Raw genomic sequence first — 19,019 nt, 5'->3', positions numbered from 1 at the left:
CATCATTCTCTGCTAGGACATGGGTAACATGCTTCACTGTTAATGTATTGTCCAGAATTGGTTATAAACTCTTTCAAAAATGTTTGTTCAAAACAGCAGGGTGGTGCAGTACATAAATCACAGTCCAAGAGTCAAGACCTGAGTTCAAATTTGACCTTAAATACTTAACTAGTTGTATGACACTGAGTAAGTCTCTTATTCCCCAAGTGCCTCCAAAAAACAAAACAAATAAAAATGCTTATTTTACAGTGTGGTTTCACTAACTATCCCTTCCATCATTTCTTAGCGAACAATAGCATTCCATTACATTAATACACCATAATTTGTTCAGTCATTTCCCAAGTGATGGGGTCTCTAAGTTTCCAGTAGTTTATCACCACAAAAAAGAATGACTATAAATATTTTTTGCCCATCTTAGTTCTTTTGCTCTTTCTTTAATCTGTTTTATCCTCCCATAAAACACCAAGTATAGAATCACTTGCGTTAAAAAGCATCTCTTGGGGCAGCTTAGGTGGCATAGTTGGATAAAGCACTGGCCTTGGAGTCAGGAGTACCTGGATTCAAATCCGGTCTCAGACACTTAATAATTACCTAGCCGTGTGGCCTTGGGCAAGGCACTTAACTCCATTTGCCTTACAAAAACCTAAAACAAAAAATAAACAAACAAAAAGCATCTCTTGGTGACCAGGAATTGGGGAATTGAGGACACTCTGTTGTTTATATCAAATATCTCCTTGGCAATTATTTACTTTTTTTAAAAAAATTAAAGATATTCAAGGATTCTTCTATTCAAAAGAACCTCAAAATAGTCTTCTCAAATGCCAGTGTTTCTTACTAACAGCACTATGTGTTTTATTTAAAGTAAAAAGGTTTCCAAGGAACATACCAGACTCCAAGAATAACAGCAAGCTCTTCAGCACATAAGTCAGGCATCTGATATTGTTCACAATCTGCTAACTTTATCTCATTCAATACTGTATCATCATTTAGCTCAAGATTCTGTTATGGAGAAAAAACCAAAAAAGAGAAAAAGAGATCACTTAATTCATTTATTAAATGCCTACTGATTGCTTTATATTATCTTTCATGTCCTAAAATACAGCAGTTTAAAAAAAAATTGACAATCCATATTTTGTTCCATGGGTAGCTTTATCCTGGCCCTCTCTTCTCTTCCCTAACTGTCCATCTACACAAATTAAAACAACTCTGAGATACTAGTCACACCTATCAGTTGTCAATATGAGTAAAAAGCAAAACGATCAATTTTGGAGAAGATGTTGAAAAACTAGGTCACTGATGACATGATGGTCTACCTAGAGAATCCCAAGAAATCATCTAAAAAGCTAGTGGAAACAATTAGCAATTTTAGCAAAATTGCAGGTTATAAAATAAACCCTCATAAATCCTCAACTTTTTTATGCATGTCTAGCACGAAACAGCAGGAAAAGCTAGAAAGAGAAATCCCATTCAAAGTAACCTCAGACAATATAAAATATTTGGGAGTCTATTTGGCAAGACAGACTCAGAATTTTTTTGAAAACATTTATAAAACACTTCTCACACAAATTAAATCAGATTTAAATAACTGGGCAAATATCAACTGCTCATGGATAGGGAGAGCTAATATAATAAAAATGACAATTCTACCAAAACTAAACTATCTGTTTAGTGCCCTACCAATCAAAATTCCAAAAAATTACTTTAACGAGTTAGAAAAAATTGTAAGCAAATTCATATGGAGAAATAAAAAGTCAAGAATTGCCAGGAGCTTAAAGAAAAAAAGTGCAAAAGAAGGTGGCTTAGCCCTACCTAATCTAAAATTATATTATAAAGCATCAGTCATCAAAACTATTTGGTATTGGCTAAGAAATAGAGTGGTGGACCAGTGGAATAGACTAGGTGTAAAAGCAGGAGAGGATTATAGTAAGCTCCTGTTTGATAAACCCAAAAGAGTCTGGCCATTGGGATAAAAACTCCTTCTTTGATAAAAATTGCTGGGAAAATTGGAAGTTAGTATGGAAGAAACTTAGATTAGACCAACACCTCACACCTTTTACTAAGATAAGATCAAAATGGTTACAGGACATAGACATAAAAAACAATATTATAAGCAAATTAGAAGATCAAGGACTAGTCTACCTGTCAGGTCTATGGAAAGGGGAACAGTTTATGACTAAGGAAGAGTTGGAGAATATCACCAAAAAACAATTAGATGATTTCGATTACATTAAATTAAAAAGCTTTTGCACAGATAAAACCAATGTAACCGAGATCAAAAGAAATGTGGTAAATTGGGAAACAATCTTTACAACTAATGATTCTGACAAAGGACTCATTTCTAAAATATACAGAGAACTGAGTCATATTTCTAAAACAAAAAGCCATTTCCCAATTGACAAATGGTCAAAGGATATGCAAAGTCAATTTACAGATGAGGAGATCAAAGTAATCCATAGCCATATGAAAAAATGCTCTAAATCATTAATTATTAGAGAAATGCAAATTAAAGCTTCTCTGAGGTACCACCTCACACCTCTCAGATTGGCCAGTATGACCAGGAAGAATAATGATCATTGTTGGAAGGGATGTGGGAAATCTAGGACACTATTACACTATTGGTGGAGCATTGAACTCATCCAACCCTTCTGGAGAGCTATTTGGAACTATGCCCAGAGGGCAACAAAAATGTACAAACCCTTTGACCCAGCAATACTACTACTGGGTCTATACACTGAAGAGATGAGGAAAAAGGGTAAAAACATTACCTGTACAAAAATATTTATAGCAGCCCTGTTTGTGGTGGCAAAGAATTGGAAATCCAGTAAATGTCCTTCAATTGGGGAATGGCTTAGCAAACTGTGGTATATGTATGTCATGGAACACTATTGTTCTATTAGAAACCAGGAGGGACAGGATTTCAGGGAAACCTGGAGGGATTTGCATGAACTGATGCTGAGTGAGAGGAGCAGAACCAGAAAAACACTGTACACCCTAATAGCAACATGGGAGTGATGTTCAAGCTTGAAGGACTTGCTCATTCCATCAGTGCAACAATCGGTAACAATTTTGGGCTGTCTGCAAAGGAGAGTACTATCTGTATCCAGATAAGGAGCTGTGGAGTTTGAACAAAGTACAAGGACTATACCCTTTAATTTAGAAAAAAAAAAGATAGCTTATTGTCTGATCTTGTTACCTCTTAGACTTCTCTTTAAGGATATGATTTCTCTTTCATCACACCCAATTTGGATCAAGGTACAACATGGAAACAAAGTAAAGACTGACAGAGTGCATTCTGTGGGGGGGGGGGGGGGGGGAGCAAGATTGGGGGGAAAATGTAAAACTAAAAATAATATCTTTAATAAAAAATAAATTTAAATTAAATAAAAACGAGAGACAGAGGAAAGGGAAGGGAAAGCTGCTTGGAAAGAGAGAGGAAGGAAAGAGAGAGGAAGGAAAGAGTGCTTTTTTTGGAAGGTAAATGCTGAAAGCCAATGAAAAGAGAAGAAGAAGTATAACTGATGGGCCAGGCTAGATATGGTGTCCTTGGCAATCCACCCACTGATGACTCAAAGAAATGTGACAAATTATAAAACCAGTGCCAGAACCCATAAATACTTTCTGAAAATGATAAAGAAGTATAAGTTCCTGGACACCATAACAAGTTCAAAGGAGACAAACATGGAAACAAAGTAAAGACTGACAGATTGCTTTCTGTGGCGGGGGGGGGGGGGGGGTAAGATGGAGGGGTAAACTGTAAAACTCAAATAAAATTTTTAATAAAAGAAAAAGAAAGAAAAGAAGATGCAAGAGAATTAGACCTTTCAGAAGTCTAAAAGTAAAAGCTAGGTCTATATCTCATTATCCAGTGTTCTTCTGCCCTGGCCTTCTGTGATTTAGAGTGGTAAACCTGGAAAGATCAGTAATGACCAAGAGGGCTCCCAGCTTACCTTTGTTAAATTCTCCAGAGAAGTAGGTGCTGGGCTAAGCTCTTCATGTGGAATGCTGTCCTGTCCTCTTTGAACATGAAGAATAAGCTGTGCCACATAATTTTCCTGAAACTGAGTCCTTTTCCCCAAAGCTCCTATTAAAAAAAAAAAAGATTGATACTTTAATTATTGATGAAGCATCCTACAACAAATTTATAGAAAAATCATCAAAAAATTTTTATTTATATGACTGTAAAAACATTCTCTGGGTTCAGTAATTCTCAAACTTTATTCAACAAACATCTCTGTGGGGCAGCAGATTCAAAAAAACATCAAATTAATGCTACAATATAAGCTTATGAAATATTTAAATGATCAAAAAAAAGATTCAGAGTGAAATAATCAAGGGGCAGCTAGGTGGTGCAGTGGCTAGAGCACCAGTCCTGGGGTCAGGAGGACCTGAGTTCAAATTTGACCTCAGAAACCCAAAAAGATAATTTGATCATAGAATGAGAGTCAAAAGGCACTTTAGGCTCTCTAATTTTATAGATGAGAAAACTGAGGTCCACAGTGATTTATTCAAGGTAGTACGTGGCAGAACCAGGTCATAAATCCAGGTCCTCTGATTTCAAATCTTATTTTTTGTTACACCTGTTGTACCACTGTATCTTCTCTGTGCCAATCAGAGCAAGATACAGAAGAAGAGAGGGGGAAAAGGGAAGATTTTCTATTCATTTCAGCAGCTTCTTAGTTTGTCCTTCATTTGACTATAGTCATATCCATGATTTAGTAAATGAAAGAAAAACTGTCACCCTAACCGTCTCTACAGATTCATTACTCGCCACTTCCCTCTGGTACAGTACATCCAAACAAAACTGTCTTTTCACTGTTCTTCATGTATGGTAATCAATTTCCCATCTCCAGACATTATCCATCCCTGAAATATATATATTTATAAAAATAGTGTTTCACCTTCATCTCAAAGAATTCCCTCTTCCTTCAAATCAGCCCAACGACTACCACCTTCACCTTTCATGATACTGCTAGGGCCTAACAACCCTGCCTAACAACCTTCTATTTGCCTACTTTGTATTTTCATTTATCCTGAATGAATCTATAGATACAATTGTCACTCCCACTAGAATGAAAGCTCAAGAGTAAGGATTGTTTCAATCTCTGTTTCCCCAGCATCTAACATACCTGAAACATAAAAAGCCCTTAATAAATGCTTGTTAATTGACTCACTGAGTAAAGATAGAGGGGATAGAGATAACTACTACTTTAAAGAAGTTCAGAAGCATTTGGAAAGAAAGCAACAGGATGACAGCTCAGAAAAGCATCAGAGCCAAGTTTTTGTTATGAGTTTTGTTTTTTAAATGTTAATTTATAATAAATCTCATGAAAAAGTAAATTCCATGGTGGTTCAGAGAAAATAAAATTCTATCTGTTCTTTTGAATGATAAATCAAAATGTTCTACTTATTTTAAACACCATGAGGCACTTGAGAAAAAAATCTGGTGATACCAACACCAAATTTATATTTAAAGGTTGTTTTCAAAATTATCAAGGACTGGTCAAAAAAAGAAATGAACAGATCACTGTAAGTGAATGGATGTTCTTGTCCTAAAATATACCCCAGAGTCTAGTGTTTGAAAAATATAAAAAATAAAAACTGGGAAGAGAAATCTTTATGTAATAAATGGAAAACTTCTATGGCAAAACATCAGGAAAATAAATTTAAAGCAACATTTTATAGAAAGTACAGCAGCCCAGATCCAGGAACAGGAAGTAGGCTTAGTTGATAAGGATACATTTTCACAAAGAGAAAGGATAGGTGATGAAAAATGAAAGCCTATAACAGCTTCAGGCAGTGACTGGGCCAACTACCCATGCCTCTCTCTCATTCCAGCTTCAGATCACAATAGCCCATTTGAGTTCAAGGACTATATGCTACAATCTGACCCATCTCCCTATTATTGCTTTACTCCCCAAAAGCTGGTTGCTCCTTTAGCTCAAGGGCTGCTCAGATACTGTCAGGAAAATGTCTAGGGGCATCTAGGTGGCACAGTGTATAGGGCACCAGCCCTGGAGTAAGGAGGACCTGAGTTCAAATCCACCCTCAGGCACTCAATAATTACCTAACCCACTGCCTTGTAAAAAAACAAAATGGGGCAGCTAGGTGGTGTAAGGAATAGAGAACCAACCCTGGAGTCAGGAGCTCCTGAGTTCAAATCCAACCAAATACACTTACTAATTACCTAGCTGTGTGGTCTTAGGCAAGTCACTTAGCACCGTTGCAAGGCAAAGAAAGATACGGTCTTTTCTTGACATTTATTCCTTTTTTATATTTTGCAACTCTCTTTTTTTTTTTACTGATGCAACTTGTAAAATCTCTTATGCCTCTTATGCTTTTCTAGGGACAGTCATCAAGTCTTAGCAGAGGCTACAGTAGTATCTGGTCAAAGTCCACCACAGAATGATGGGGAAAATAAATACTTACTTAGGGAAAATATTCTACCCAAGCCAAAACTCCACTGTCTTCCTATAACCCATTGGCAAATGGCTAAACAAATTGTAGTGATTTTGTTGTTGGTATTGTTGACATTGGTTATGCCGAACTCTTTGTGACCCCATTTAGAGGTTTATTTGGCAAAGATAATGAAGTAGTTTGACCTTTTCTGTTCCAGTTCATTTTACCACTGAGTAATCTGAAACAAACTGAGTTAAATGACTTGCTCAGGATCAAACAGCTAGTAACTGTGAGTCACATTTGAATTCAGGTCCTTCTGATTAAAAGGCCAGCACTCTAGCCAGCATGTCACCTCATCCCTAAACAAACTGTGGTTCACAAATATAATGGAATTTTACTGTACTGTAAAAAATGATGAATGTTGCTACAGTCATATAAAAAATGCTCTAAATCATTAAAGATTAAGGAAATGCAAGTTAAAAGACCTTTGAGATACCTATGAGATTAGCAAATGTGAGAGAAAAGAAAAATAAACATTGGAGAAGATGTAGGAAAACTGGGACACTAATTCATAATTGGTCGAGTTGTGAACTGATCCAACCATTCTGGAAAGCAATTTGCAATTATGTCCAAAGGACTATAAAACTGCATATGCTTTAATCCAGAGAACCCACTAGTAGGTCTATATCCCAAAAAGATCTTTATTTTAAAAAGGGGGGGATATATTTATACAAATATTCATAGCAGCTCTTTTGTGGTAGCAAAGGAATAGAAATTGAAGGGATGCCAAACAATTAGGGAATGGCTAAATAAGCTGTGGTATATGAATGTAATAAAATACTATTTTGTTATGAGAAATAATGAGGATGATTTAAGAGAAACCTGGAAAGATTTATATGAACTAATGCTAAGTGAAGTGAGTAGAAACAGAACATTGTACACAATAACAATAAACATTGTGCTATGATCAACTATGACTGACTTAGTTTTACTCAGCAATACGAAAAGTCCAAAAGACTATCCACACCCAAAGAAAGAACTGATGGATTCTGAATGCAAGTCAAAGCATACTGATTTTTACTTTCTTTTTTTCATAGCTTTTTCCATGTTCTGTTTCTTCTTTTACAACATGACTAATATGTAAATGTTTTAATGATTACACACACACACACACACACACACACACACACACACACAACCAACCTTCATCAAACTGCTGATAGTCTTAGGGAGAAGGAAAAAAGGAGAGAATGAAAAAATAACTGAAACTCAAAATCTAGGGGTGGCTAGGTGGCGCAGTGAGTGAAACACCAGCCCTGAGTCAGGAGTACCTGGGTTCAAATGCTGTCTCAAGACACTTACTAATTACCTAGCTGTGTGGCCTTGGGTAAGCCACTTAACCCCATTTGCCTTGTTTAAAAAAAACCCTAAAAAAAACACCTAAAAATCTAATTAAAAAATGAATGTTAAAAATTTTCTTGGGGCGGATAGGTGTTGCAGTGGATAGAACATTGGCCTTGGAGTCAGAAGTACCTGAGTTCAAATCTGTCCTCAGATACTTAGTAATTACCTAGCCATGTGGCCTTGGGCGAAGCCACTTAACCCCACTGCCTTGAATAATCTAAAAAAACCCAACCCCCCCCCAAAAAAAACAAAAACAAAAATTTTCTTTACATTTAACTGGAAAAAATAAAATACTATAAAAAAAGAAGAAACTGTGTGATAACTACAGAGAATCAGGGTCAAGAAAACAATAAATGAAGTAATATAAATGGAAAAAACAACTGCACATCAAAGAAATCAAAAGTAAATATAAGGGGTGGCTAGGTGGCGCCAGTGGATAGAGCACCGGCCCTGGAGTCAGGAGTACCTGAGTTCAAACCTGGGCTCAAACACATAATAATTACCTAGCTGCGAGGCCTTGGACAAGCCACTTAACCCCACTGCCTTGCAAAAACTTAAAAAAAAAATTAAATTTAAAAAATATATATAACAAAGTTATAAAGATCAATTGGGAACCGAATAAAAAAAAATGACATTCCTAATTCTCCCCTTCATGAAAGTGGGAAGTCCACAGATATTACAAAATTGTACTTTTTAGACTTTTCAATGTATCAATCGTGCTGACTTTTTTTCTCTCTCTAAAAAATACTATTGTTATATGAGATTATTCTCTGGGAGGGGTAGGGAGAGAAAGACATGAGATACCCTGGTGATGTAAAAAACAGAAATGATATATCAATAAAAAACATTAAATTTAAAAATAAAAATAATGCAAGTTCTTACAATAGGAAGTTTTTCATTTGTGATACTATAAACCCAAGAGCTAGCATAGTACCTTATTGAAGTACTTTAATGGAGTTTAAATAGAATTGAATAATAAAACCATTTTATTAACATTAATAATTTGAATGCACATATGTAAATTTGGCATGTAATAAAATATAAATAAAATTAGAAACTATGCTTACAGAAAATGACAAGAGTAGAGACACAAATTGGAAAACATAGCAAAGAAAGTATGTATTAAAATGTTCACCAACCATAAAATAAAGATATTAACCTTAATTTCAAAACCTGAATACATGAATTGATAAATTTTTAAAAGAAAGAAAAGTAGATTTTTACCTGTCAAATCAATTTTCAGTTTGGTTATGTCTTTAGCAATGTTGAACTGATCTTTGGCTTTTGTATATTCATAGTAATACAAATATGTATGTGCACACTCAAGGTGGAACTGAACATTCAGGTATCCACATGTCTTCTTGGCCAACAGATTTTCTAGTTTTATCACTGTAAGATAAGAGAAAATATTATTGCTATTCCCACAAAGTAAGAAAACCTATTATCAATCACTAATAAAAACGGTCAAACTGTGGCCAAAATAAAAGGAAAAACAACAAATATACCTGAAAACAAGGGACCTAGTTGCTACTACAGCTACCAATAAATTTATCATGCCAAGTACTGATCAAAAAGAGAAAGAGAAAAGTGAATGAGAGAATGCATGTGTTGTGTGTGTGTGTGTGGGGGGGGGGGTGATAGACAGACATCCTGACCTCTACCAGTTATATTCTACTCCTGGTGACATTACTGGTTGCTATCCATGCAACAACAGTTCTCCTTTCTCTTAACTGTCAATAAACAGTTTTAAGGGAATATGCTTCATAGAAAGAGATCTTTGTAGGGAAGTGTGTGGTAAAATTGCAAAGAAAATAAAAAATATTATTAGAAACAATTTTGCTAATTTTTTGCTGCTATCCAGTGATTCTGTTATGTCTGACTCTTTGTGACCATATCTGAGGCTTTTCTTGGCAAATATACCAGAGTGGTTTGCCATTTCCTTCTCCAGCTCACTTGGTAAATGTTTGATGCTTTGAATTCTGATAGTTGAGTCCTCCTGGTTCCAAGCTCTATCCATGTCACCATCTAGCTACCTGACCAATGAGTCAAGAAGTATTTATTAAATATAATATGACAGGGCCTGTGTTGAGTCCTGAGGATACAATGATGAAAGAAGTTACTGGGACAGTGACAGAACTACAGGGAAGTCAAGTGAGATACCTTCGGAAACAATGTTAGTACTCACTGAATCTAGGTTCCTTGAACATGAAATACAGTACAATAAAGACTGGACTTGGAGGCAGGAAGACATGATCCAGCCTCAGATCCTTACTAGCAATGATCTTGGGCAAGTTAATTTACAGCTGTTTGTTTCAATTTCCTCAGTTCTCAAATAGTGACAATAATAGCACCTACATCCAGGATGGCTATGAGGATCAAATGAAATAATATTTATAAAGTGCTTAGTACAGCATCTGGCATATAGTAGGTACCTTGTAATGCTAGTTCTTATTACTACAATTATTAGGTAACATGAGACATTAATGTCAGGAATAAGTAACGATGCCTCAATTTCCCCATCTGTAAAATGAGGGATTAGACTTAAATGACCTCTAAGGTTCTCTTCCAACTTTAAATCTATGTTCCTATGATCTTATGTTACTGATGAGGTTTTGAAAGGAACAAATGGCATAAAAGATAGGGTTCCTATGTAACTAAAAAAGAAAACAGGCTAATAACATTCTGAGAATGATCTATAATTTAGAAGGTCAATAAAATGCTGGACTCCTACCCCTCATCCCCATCTGCAATGCACTGAGTAAATAGTCTATGGAGAACTTATAGAGAAACAAGGACAAGAATGGCTCAGAACTAATGGACTGCAAGAGGATTACCCAAATTGAGGAAACTTGAGTTTCATCACAGTAGCAATAGTGACTTTGAATCTACACTAATAATCTTATACTCTTAGTAGAGACTGTGATCTTCTGGAGGGCAAAGACTATTTATGCTTTTCTCAGCACAATGTCTGACACATGGTGGGTGTTTAATAAATGGTTGTTAGCAAACAAAGAGGCAGCTAGACTTTAGATCACAGTTCTAGAACTGGAAAGGGATTTTGGAAATCATCCATTCGTATACCTTTAGTTTCAATGTAAGAAAAGTGAGGGAAGGGAGAGGAGCCAGAACTACAACCAAGAAATTACACTACAACCAAGAAACCTGAAAAATTATGCATAATACTTCAAAGTGAAAAAAAGGGCATTCAATAAAACAGAAGAAATTCAAGTTTTCATGAGAAGATTAGAACAGAACAAAAACTTGATTTCAATATCAAGACTCAAGAGAAGCATGAAAATGTAAAAAAGGAAAAGGAAAACATAAGGAATTCAACAGAACTGAACTGTTAATGTCCCTACATGGGAATGTGATACCTATAATTCTTAAAAATTGAACTACCACTTGCCAGCCAAGACAGTAGAGAGAAGACCGGCCCTATTCTAAGGTCTCCTGATCTTCCCTCATATATTATATGAAACAAACTCTTAACAGAAATCCAATCGACAAAAAAACCCAGAAAGAGAAGCTTGGAAAAGAACAGCTACCTCAAGATTTGTCTTTGGGGATGGTGAGTGTGCTAAGCAAGAAAGCAGACAGCCACTGGGGGGTAGGTGAAAGCTTTTTAAGGCAATCTTCTCACTGTTTTGGGGGGATTTTTTCCCTATTTGACCCAAACTGGTTTTTAATATGTTATTTTCTTCAGCATTTTTTCTAATTCCTTCACCAAGTTGCTGACTTGGTTTTCATGATTTTCCTGCATTGCTCTCATTTCTCTTCTTAATTTTTCCTCGAACTCCCTTACTTGATTTTCAAAATCTTTTTTGAGCTCTTCTATAACCTGAGACCAATTCATATTATACTTGAAGGTTTAGGATGCAGAGGCTTGATTTCATTATCTTTTGAGTATATATTTTGATCCTCCATAGGACCAAAGTAAATGTCTATGGTTGAATTATTTTTCCTTCTGTTGTTTCTCTTTTCTCCAGCCTATGACTTGATTTTGACTCTTTGTTAAGATGGGGTTCTGCTCCCAGGGTGGAGGACACACTCCCAAGTTTTTGAGGGTTTTCACAGTTGTTTTCAGAGACACCCCCCCCCAAGAGACCTCAATTCCTCCAAAGTTCTGACTGATCTCCTGCCCTGTGCTCTAGTCCACAAGCATTCTCCAAAGTCCCTGCTCCACTATGGCAGTAAAATTCCTTTTCCAGAGACTGGGACCCAGACTGCAACCTGGATCTGAGAATGGGCAAAGCAAGTGAGTACTGCCTCAGGGATTTCAAAGAGACCTCTGCAATCTCCCCCAACCTCCTTACCATCTGTAGCCTGAGCACTCTGGAAGCAGCTGCCAGGTTGCTCCCCAAACCTGCTCCTACTTTCCAGGGCCAGGTCTGCGCTGAGGTCTATGGTGGACTGGGTTCCACTCTGACTCGGTGCAGCAAAGTTATCCTGCTGAGGTTCCCAATTGTCTTTGGCAATCCCAAGGCTGAGAGATCTGGAAACCACCATCACTTCCACAGACCCAGGTGCTCCAGGGGCCCAGAGGCCCTGTGGGCTTGATGGCTGGTTACTAGATGACTGGAGCCAGTTCACTCTGGCAGCAGCCCAGGCTGCTCTGTGGGCCCTTTTGATGCCCTTCATACAAATCTTCCAAATTGTCCTGGGCTGGGAAATTGCTTCACTCAAATCTTTTTGTGGGTTCTGTCATTCTAGAATTTGAGTAGAGTCATTGTTTAAAGGTATTTGGAGTGGTTTGGAGGAGTTCCTGCCTCTACTTCACCATCATGGCTCCAACCTTTTTCTTTGACTGTTTTGCTAATATGTTTCTGCTTTTGATGAAAGACAGGAAAATGGAGAACCCAGAATATGCCAAATCTTTTTGACAACTTCAAGCATTTGGGGAAAGTAGTTATGACAGAACCTTACAAAGAGGTCCTCATAAAGGCAAACCTGCCTTCTATCAAATTTTCCTTTACAACTAACCATATATAAGACAAATGAATAATTGGGTTCTGAATACTGAATAAAATAAAATAAAAGAACAAAATTTTCAATGATGGAGAGGGGCCTTTCCTTTCTGATAAAATGAGTGCTAAATAGAGGTGTGCTGGGGCGGCTAGGTGGCGTAGTGGATAAAGCACCGGCCTTGGAGTCAGGAGAAGCTGAGTTCAAATCCGGTCTCAGACAATTATTACCTAGCTGTGTGGCTTTGGGCAAGCCACTTAACCCCATTTGCCTTGCAAAAAAACCTAAAAAATAAATAAATGAATGAATGAACAAATTAATTAATTAATTAATTAGTTGAGGTGTGCAGAAATGAATTAAAATTTAGATAAGCCTTATAGGCAGAAAAACTGAATAATAAAGTAATAAGCACTTCCAAAGAAAAACAGGGTGAAATTGTGTGGTATTTAGAAAACACTACAGCTTACAAATTCTGTACAATATTCAGACAATATTATTCAACTAGGAAAGGTTTCTCACTGCAAATTCCTACACATTAGAGGAAATCTGATTAGGCCATGACTTTGGTAAATTAAGAACAAATAATTTAATAAGGAGTACAGTAAATGCCCCAAAACTCTGCCATTATTTTCTTTTGTCTCTTTAAAAAAATGTTTTAATCATCCTTTCTTAAATCCTACAGGGTAGGGTAGGAGCAACAGACATTCTAAATATTCAATGATGAAATGAATGACAGCCACATTAATTGGATTCTGCAGAAGCAGTCTGGAAGGAGGCCAGGATATGTGTGTGTGTGTGTGTGTGTGTGTGTGTGTGTGTGTGGTGTGTGCGCATACATATACATGTATATATATATATATATATATATATATATATATATATATATATATGCGCGGAGACTGAAACTATGAAGACAAGTACATGAGAAATTAACACCACTTGGATATGTAAATGAATTATCTCCACCTAAATCAACCACCATTTCAGCACCTCTATTTTGAAAGCAGAGAAGTTAGTTGAAATTTTTAAATCTATACCCCAATAATTCTGACATGATTTTGTTAAGAAGCAACTTTTTCATACAATCTAAATTTGTTTCTGTGTTGACTGGGAAACAAAACTATTACATTACCCAGTCTCATAGCCAAACTGCAAACTGGGACTTGTTCAACTAAATGTAAATACCAATATGAGTACTAAAGATGTAAACTAAGAGAAATCAGGAAATACAAAACAGTCTTTCTTCATTTATTTAAAAAGTTTTATAGAAGCCAAGTGTTTTTGATTTGGGGTAGCAATGTAATATCACAGAAAGACCTCTCAATTTGGTCACATAAACTCTCTCTTCCAGTTCCAGCTACAAAATTACTAGGTTGGTTAATTTGGGTTAGTTGATTTATTTCTCCAACCATTATCTATAAAATAGAAATAATAAATACATGCACTAACTGCCTACCTTACTAAGAAATATATGTGAAATACCTTGTCAACTATAAAGTACAAATAAATTTTAAGCCATTATTATTATTTCCACGTAAGAGATGGATCATTAGTCTAATATAGATGAATATTACAATTTGAAGAGAAAAATGATTTGACGAAGTCCACAAAGCAAATTGGGGTACCAGAAAAACTACGACACCCACAGAGTAAGCATTAAAAGTAGTACTCATTTAAAAATTAATAGGTTATTGCATGCAATTGGAAGGGAAAAAGTAATAGCTTAATTAACAATGAGAATAACACTAATTTTATCTCTTTATCAAAATAAACATATATTACTGGAAGAAGAGAATACCTAATTTGCATTAATTCATAAGCTCACTGGTACATAGATTTAAACAGGAAATGGTCTGCAGAGATCTCTCAAAGAGACCTTCACTCCAAGCTTTCCAGAATTCTCTACCTCCTCCTAAGCTGGTATCTTTCCCCCTATTCTAGAAGATACCTCTAACCTCTTTAACAACAGGTAGATACCTCTCTAGAACCACCTTTGAGAAAGTGGTCATTCTTTTCTTTTTTAAGGTTTTTGTAAGGGGGCCTATACTATATCCATTCCACCACCTAGCAGCCCCCTATATTCACTTTTGGCTACACTTGCCCTCCTACAAGAACATTTTACCCCTCTATACATAAACTATTTAACTTCAATTTATATGTGGTCTTACCTCATTGTAAGGCACTCTCTTTGAGGTAGGAATAGGTTTCTTTTTGCTTCAACTAACACTGCCAACACTTAACACAGTGACTATAATAAGTATTTAATAAATATTATTTCTAATATACATTAATATATAAATAATAATAAATAATCTATATTAAGTGATAAAACTAAAATAATAAAAAATTATATATTGATAAGTAATATATAATGAAATATTTTAAATAACTAAAAATAAGTATAAAAATTTTATTTACTATTCAGTAAAAATTTCTCATTTTACATGTTAAGAAACTAAAACTGAGTGCTTGCTCAGAATCAAAAAGGTATTCACTGGAAGAGCTCACAGTCAAAATCCAGATCCTAACTCTGGATCATCACCACGCAACATTATCTCAAAATAGTTTAATAAGTAAATAAATCAAATATTTAAAAAAATCAACTATTTCAATATATTAGGAATAACTAAAAATTTTGTCATAAGTTGTGAAATTGAAAGTGTCTCATACTAACAGAATATTTTATGAATAAAACTACTTTAATATTCCATGTGACTGGAATTATATAAAAACAAATATATTTTAAATATATGTAAATTTTATACACACACACACACACACACACACACACACACACACACACAGTAATTGTTGTAGGAGAAGAGGACATTAGCAGCTGGAAAAAAATATATAAAAAAGATTTAATATCAGAGACCATACTTGAGGGCAGTTAGAGTGAATAGACAGACCACTGACCCTGGAGTCAAGAGGACCTGAGTTCAAATTTGACCTCAGACACTTAATAATTGCCTAGCTTGCATGAGCTTGGGCAAGTCACTTAAAGCCATTGATGTAAATAAATAATAATTTTTTTTTAAAAAGAGGCCCCACTTGAGCAGTCTTAAAGGAAGCAGGTGATTCTAAGAAAGTTGAAATGAGATAATATATCTAGAACTATTTAAGTCATCCCACCATAACACCTTAAGAGGTGAAGCTATGGTATAACAATCTTTGTATTTCCAGTAATAAAGTGCACTGTCACATGTAGCACCTTTTAAACAAATGTTTATTGCTTAAGTGAACTATACACTAGGAGTACCTCTACTTAGACTGTAAGTTCCCTGAGAACAATTAGAAATGGTCTTTCTCTTTTCACATTTGTATCCCCAACATTTAGTATAGTGCTTGGCACTAAATAAATGTTTAAACACTTAATAAATGTTTACTAACTGACTGATCTGCCCTAGAAATATAACAATCACACTTTACACTAGAAATTACAAATTAAAGTTTAAGCAAGGAAAAAAAATGTGTTAAACTTTTAAAGTAATGATGCATTAGAACTTTGCATCATTACTTAAGTAATTCCAGATATTCATATACTACTACAAGGAATGTGTGACAAGGAAAAGTTTTTCTATAAAATTCTGACCACTTAAAAGATAAGACTTCTCCAAAATTAAAATATGTTAAGATAGAAATAATAATAAAAACATTTATATAGATAATGTTTGCAAGGTTTTCTTGTTGATCTTAGAACTGGGAATGAGAAGTAACTACTTGAACCCTGTACTGTTTCTTATTTTCTTGTGCTTTTAGCATATACAATAGACATCAAAGCAATCTGTTTACACACAATCACGATCATGTTAAAATTAGGAGATTTACTGACACTGTGTGGCCTTGGGAAAGTCATTCCGGGTTTTAAATTTCTTGTTTTTAAAAATGAATGTTGAACCAGAAAACAAGATCATAGGATTTACAACAAGAAGGGATCTTAGATAGGGGGTGGCTAGGCGGCACAGTGGATAAAGTATCAGTCCTGGAGTCAGGAGTACCTGGGTTCAAATCCAGTCTCAGACACTTAATAATTACCTAGCTGTGTGGCCTTGGGCAGCCACTTAACCCCATTTGCCTTGCAAAAAAAACTTAAAAAAAGAAGGGATCTTAGAGATCATCTATGCCATTTATCTTACAGAAGAGGAGATATTAAGTCACCTGCCATGGTGCTATATAATTCTAAAACTAATCTTTCACTGTAGACTATGAACGGAGTAGGGCATTTCAGTGCTTGAAGGAAGAATGTGTTTTGTAATAATTAAATAGCTAGATAAATATATTAGTAGCAGTAGAAATATTAAATATTATTGCATGGTTCACTGTCCAGGAGATTAATGAGATCTCAGTTAAATATGATGATGATGTCTAATTCCCCAGTAAATTATATGTATCTACTTATATAAGTAAATTTTTATGATAATAACCTAAGTAAAAAGGGACTCTGGGATTATGATGAGTTGGGGGAAAAGGAGTAGGAAAGGAAGAGAAGAGGAAAAGAGACTAGCAAAAGACTAAATCAAAAGGTCTACAGCTGAAATCTGAGAAGGAAAGAGAATTATCTTAGCCAAAGTTGAGAAACCACTATTAAAGAGTATGTATAATACAGAAAGAATAAAAATGAAGAAGAAGCCTAGTAATTCTCAGACTGAAGATGAGAAAAAAACTTCAGGGTTTCAGATAACTATATGATTAAATTTGTTGGGTCCACTTTAAAGAAAATTTTATTCTATGGTAAGGGAAAAGGCTTTTGAAAGTCTCAGTAGTGAGACAAAGAAAGAAGAAAATAAGAAGAAAAAAGATGCAAATATTGAGAGCTGCACTTTTGTGGGAACAAAGAATTGGAACCAGATTGTGAGTTCATTAATTTACCATATTTCCCCATGTATAAGATGCACCCTCTTTTGAAAAATTTGGGGGTCTAAAAACTGGGAGCATCTTATACAGTGGTTGTAGATTTTTTAACTTCCATTTCCTGCTTTATCATATTTGCTGTCTTTGTGCTCATCATTTCACATTTGTTACTGTTATATATTATAGTTTTGCCACATTCTGCCCAAAAATGGCTCAGAAAAGATTTTTGTCCAGTGCTGAATTCAAGTTCAAAGTAATCCAGTTTGCAAAAGTGAATAGAAATTGTACTGCTGGTCCTCCTCAAACTGAGAAAACAATCCAATACAAACAAGAAGAAAACCTCTTGAAAACACCACAGCAGAAGGCCATGAGAGGCAAGTCAGAAAAATGGACTGAAGAGCAATGGGCCATTGGAATTCCTTCGTCCACAAAGATGGTTCAGCAAGGCAAGAAGAGACAAAAAGAACTGATGATGAAAAAGAAGTGACTGATTTCAAGGAAGGACACAATTGTTGCTTCAGGTTCATGACACAGAATGGACTTAAGCATGTGTCCACACACCAGACTCATTCAGGGAGTGCTTATGGTCAATCACAGACCAGAGTACAGGAAGGAGAGCAATCAAAGACTCTTCTAAGGCAGTGACTTGTCATCAAACATAGATGAGGACAAGCTAATAGATGGGAGTTTTGACAGTGATGAGGAATTGATTGAATTTGATGATGAATAAAACTTGAGTTCAATTCATGTAATATATTTTTTTTCAAATTTTGGATCCCAAAATTAAGGTGCATCTTATACAATATGGAAATATGGTACAGTTGGCTAAACTGTTTTAGAAAAGGGAGTCATTACCTATCCTGAAGGACCTTACTTTCTTAAGATTGGATTCACAGAAAAGTGAATGCAACGTTACATATACATATATACAAAAATATATATAACATATATGTGTGTATATATATGTACATATATACAACATACACACACACACACACATACATAGAAGAATAAATACGAAGTGAAGGAGAGTGGGGAAAAGAATACTAAGAAATATTAACTAGTGAGACCACAAAAGGTCTACTGAAAGACTTATTATGGATCCAGGGAATCCAAGAAGCAGAGGACAAACAACATTAAAGTTAAAGAGGACAACGTGGGAAAATATACAGTAGGAGAAAGAATGACATAGATGGGGAATAAGTAAGCATGTCTGAAAAGAAAAACAGAGTGAATTAAGGAGAATGATGTATAATTAGTCTGGAAGGCTGGATTAGACAATAATATCAGCTCTCCAACTATACTATATGATTTTTTTTTTTAGGTTTTTGCAAGGCAGATGGGGTTAAGTGGCTTGCCCAAGGCCAAACAGCTAGGTAATTATTAAGTGTCTGAGATTGGATTTG

At 35.4% G+C, this 19,019-nt stretch overlaps 1 protein-coding gene across 1 annotated transcript in view; it reads right to left on the bottom strand.

The window, feature by feature from the left end:
- The window catches only part of TTC27 (tetratricopeptide repeat domain 27), a 236,747-nt gene that overhangs the window by 174,177 nt on the left and 43,551 nt on the right, over window positions 1–19,019 (bottom strand). Inside the window, exons 6-8 of the mRNA XM_074209683.1 lie at window positions 9,025–9,189; window positions 3,948–4,081; window positions 887–999 (exon numbers count right to left, since the gene is read on the bottom strand). Coding sequence (XP_074065784.1) covers window positions 887–999; window positions 3,948–4,081; window positions 9,025–9,189 — 412 coding nt within the window. The remainder of the gene's footprint in view (window positions 1–886; window positions 1,000–3,947; window positions 4,082–9,024; window positions 9,190–19,019) is intronic.

This window comes from Macrotis lagotis, chromosome 1, assembly GCF_037893015.1.
Source record: "Macrotis lagotis isolate mMagLag1 chromosome 1, bilby.v1.9.chrom.fasta, whole genome shotgun sequence".
In the NCBI taxonomy this organism is placed as follows: Eukaryota; Metazoa; Chordata; class Mammalia; order Peramelemorphia; family Peramelidae; genus Macrotis; species Macrotis lagotis.
This window is presented reverse-complemented; position numbering and strand designations above follow the sequence as displayed.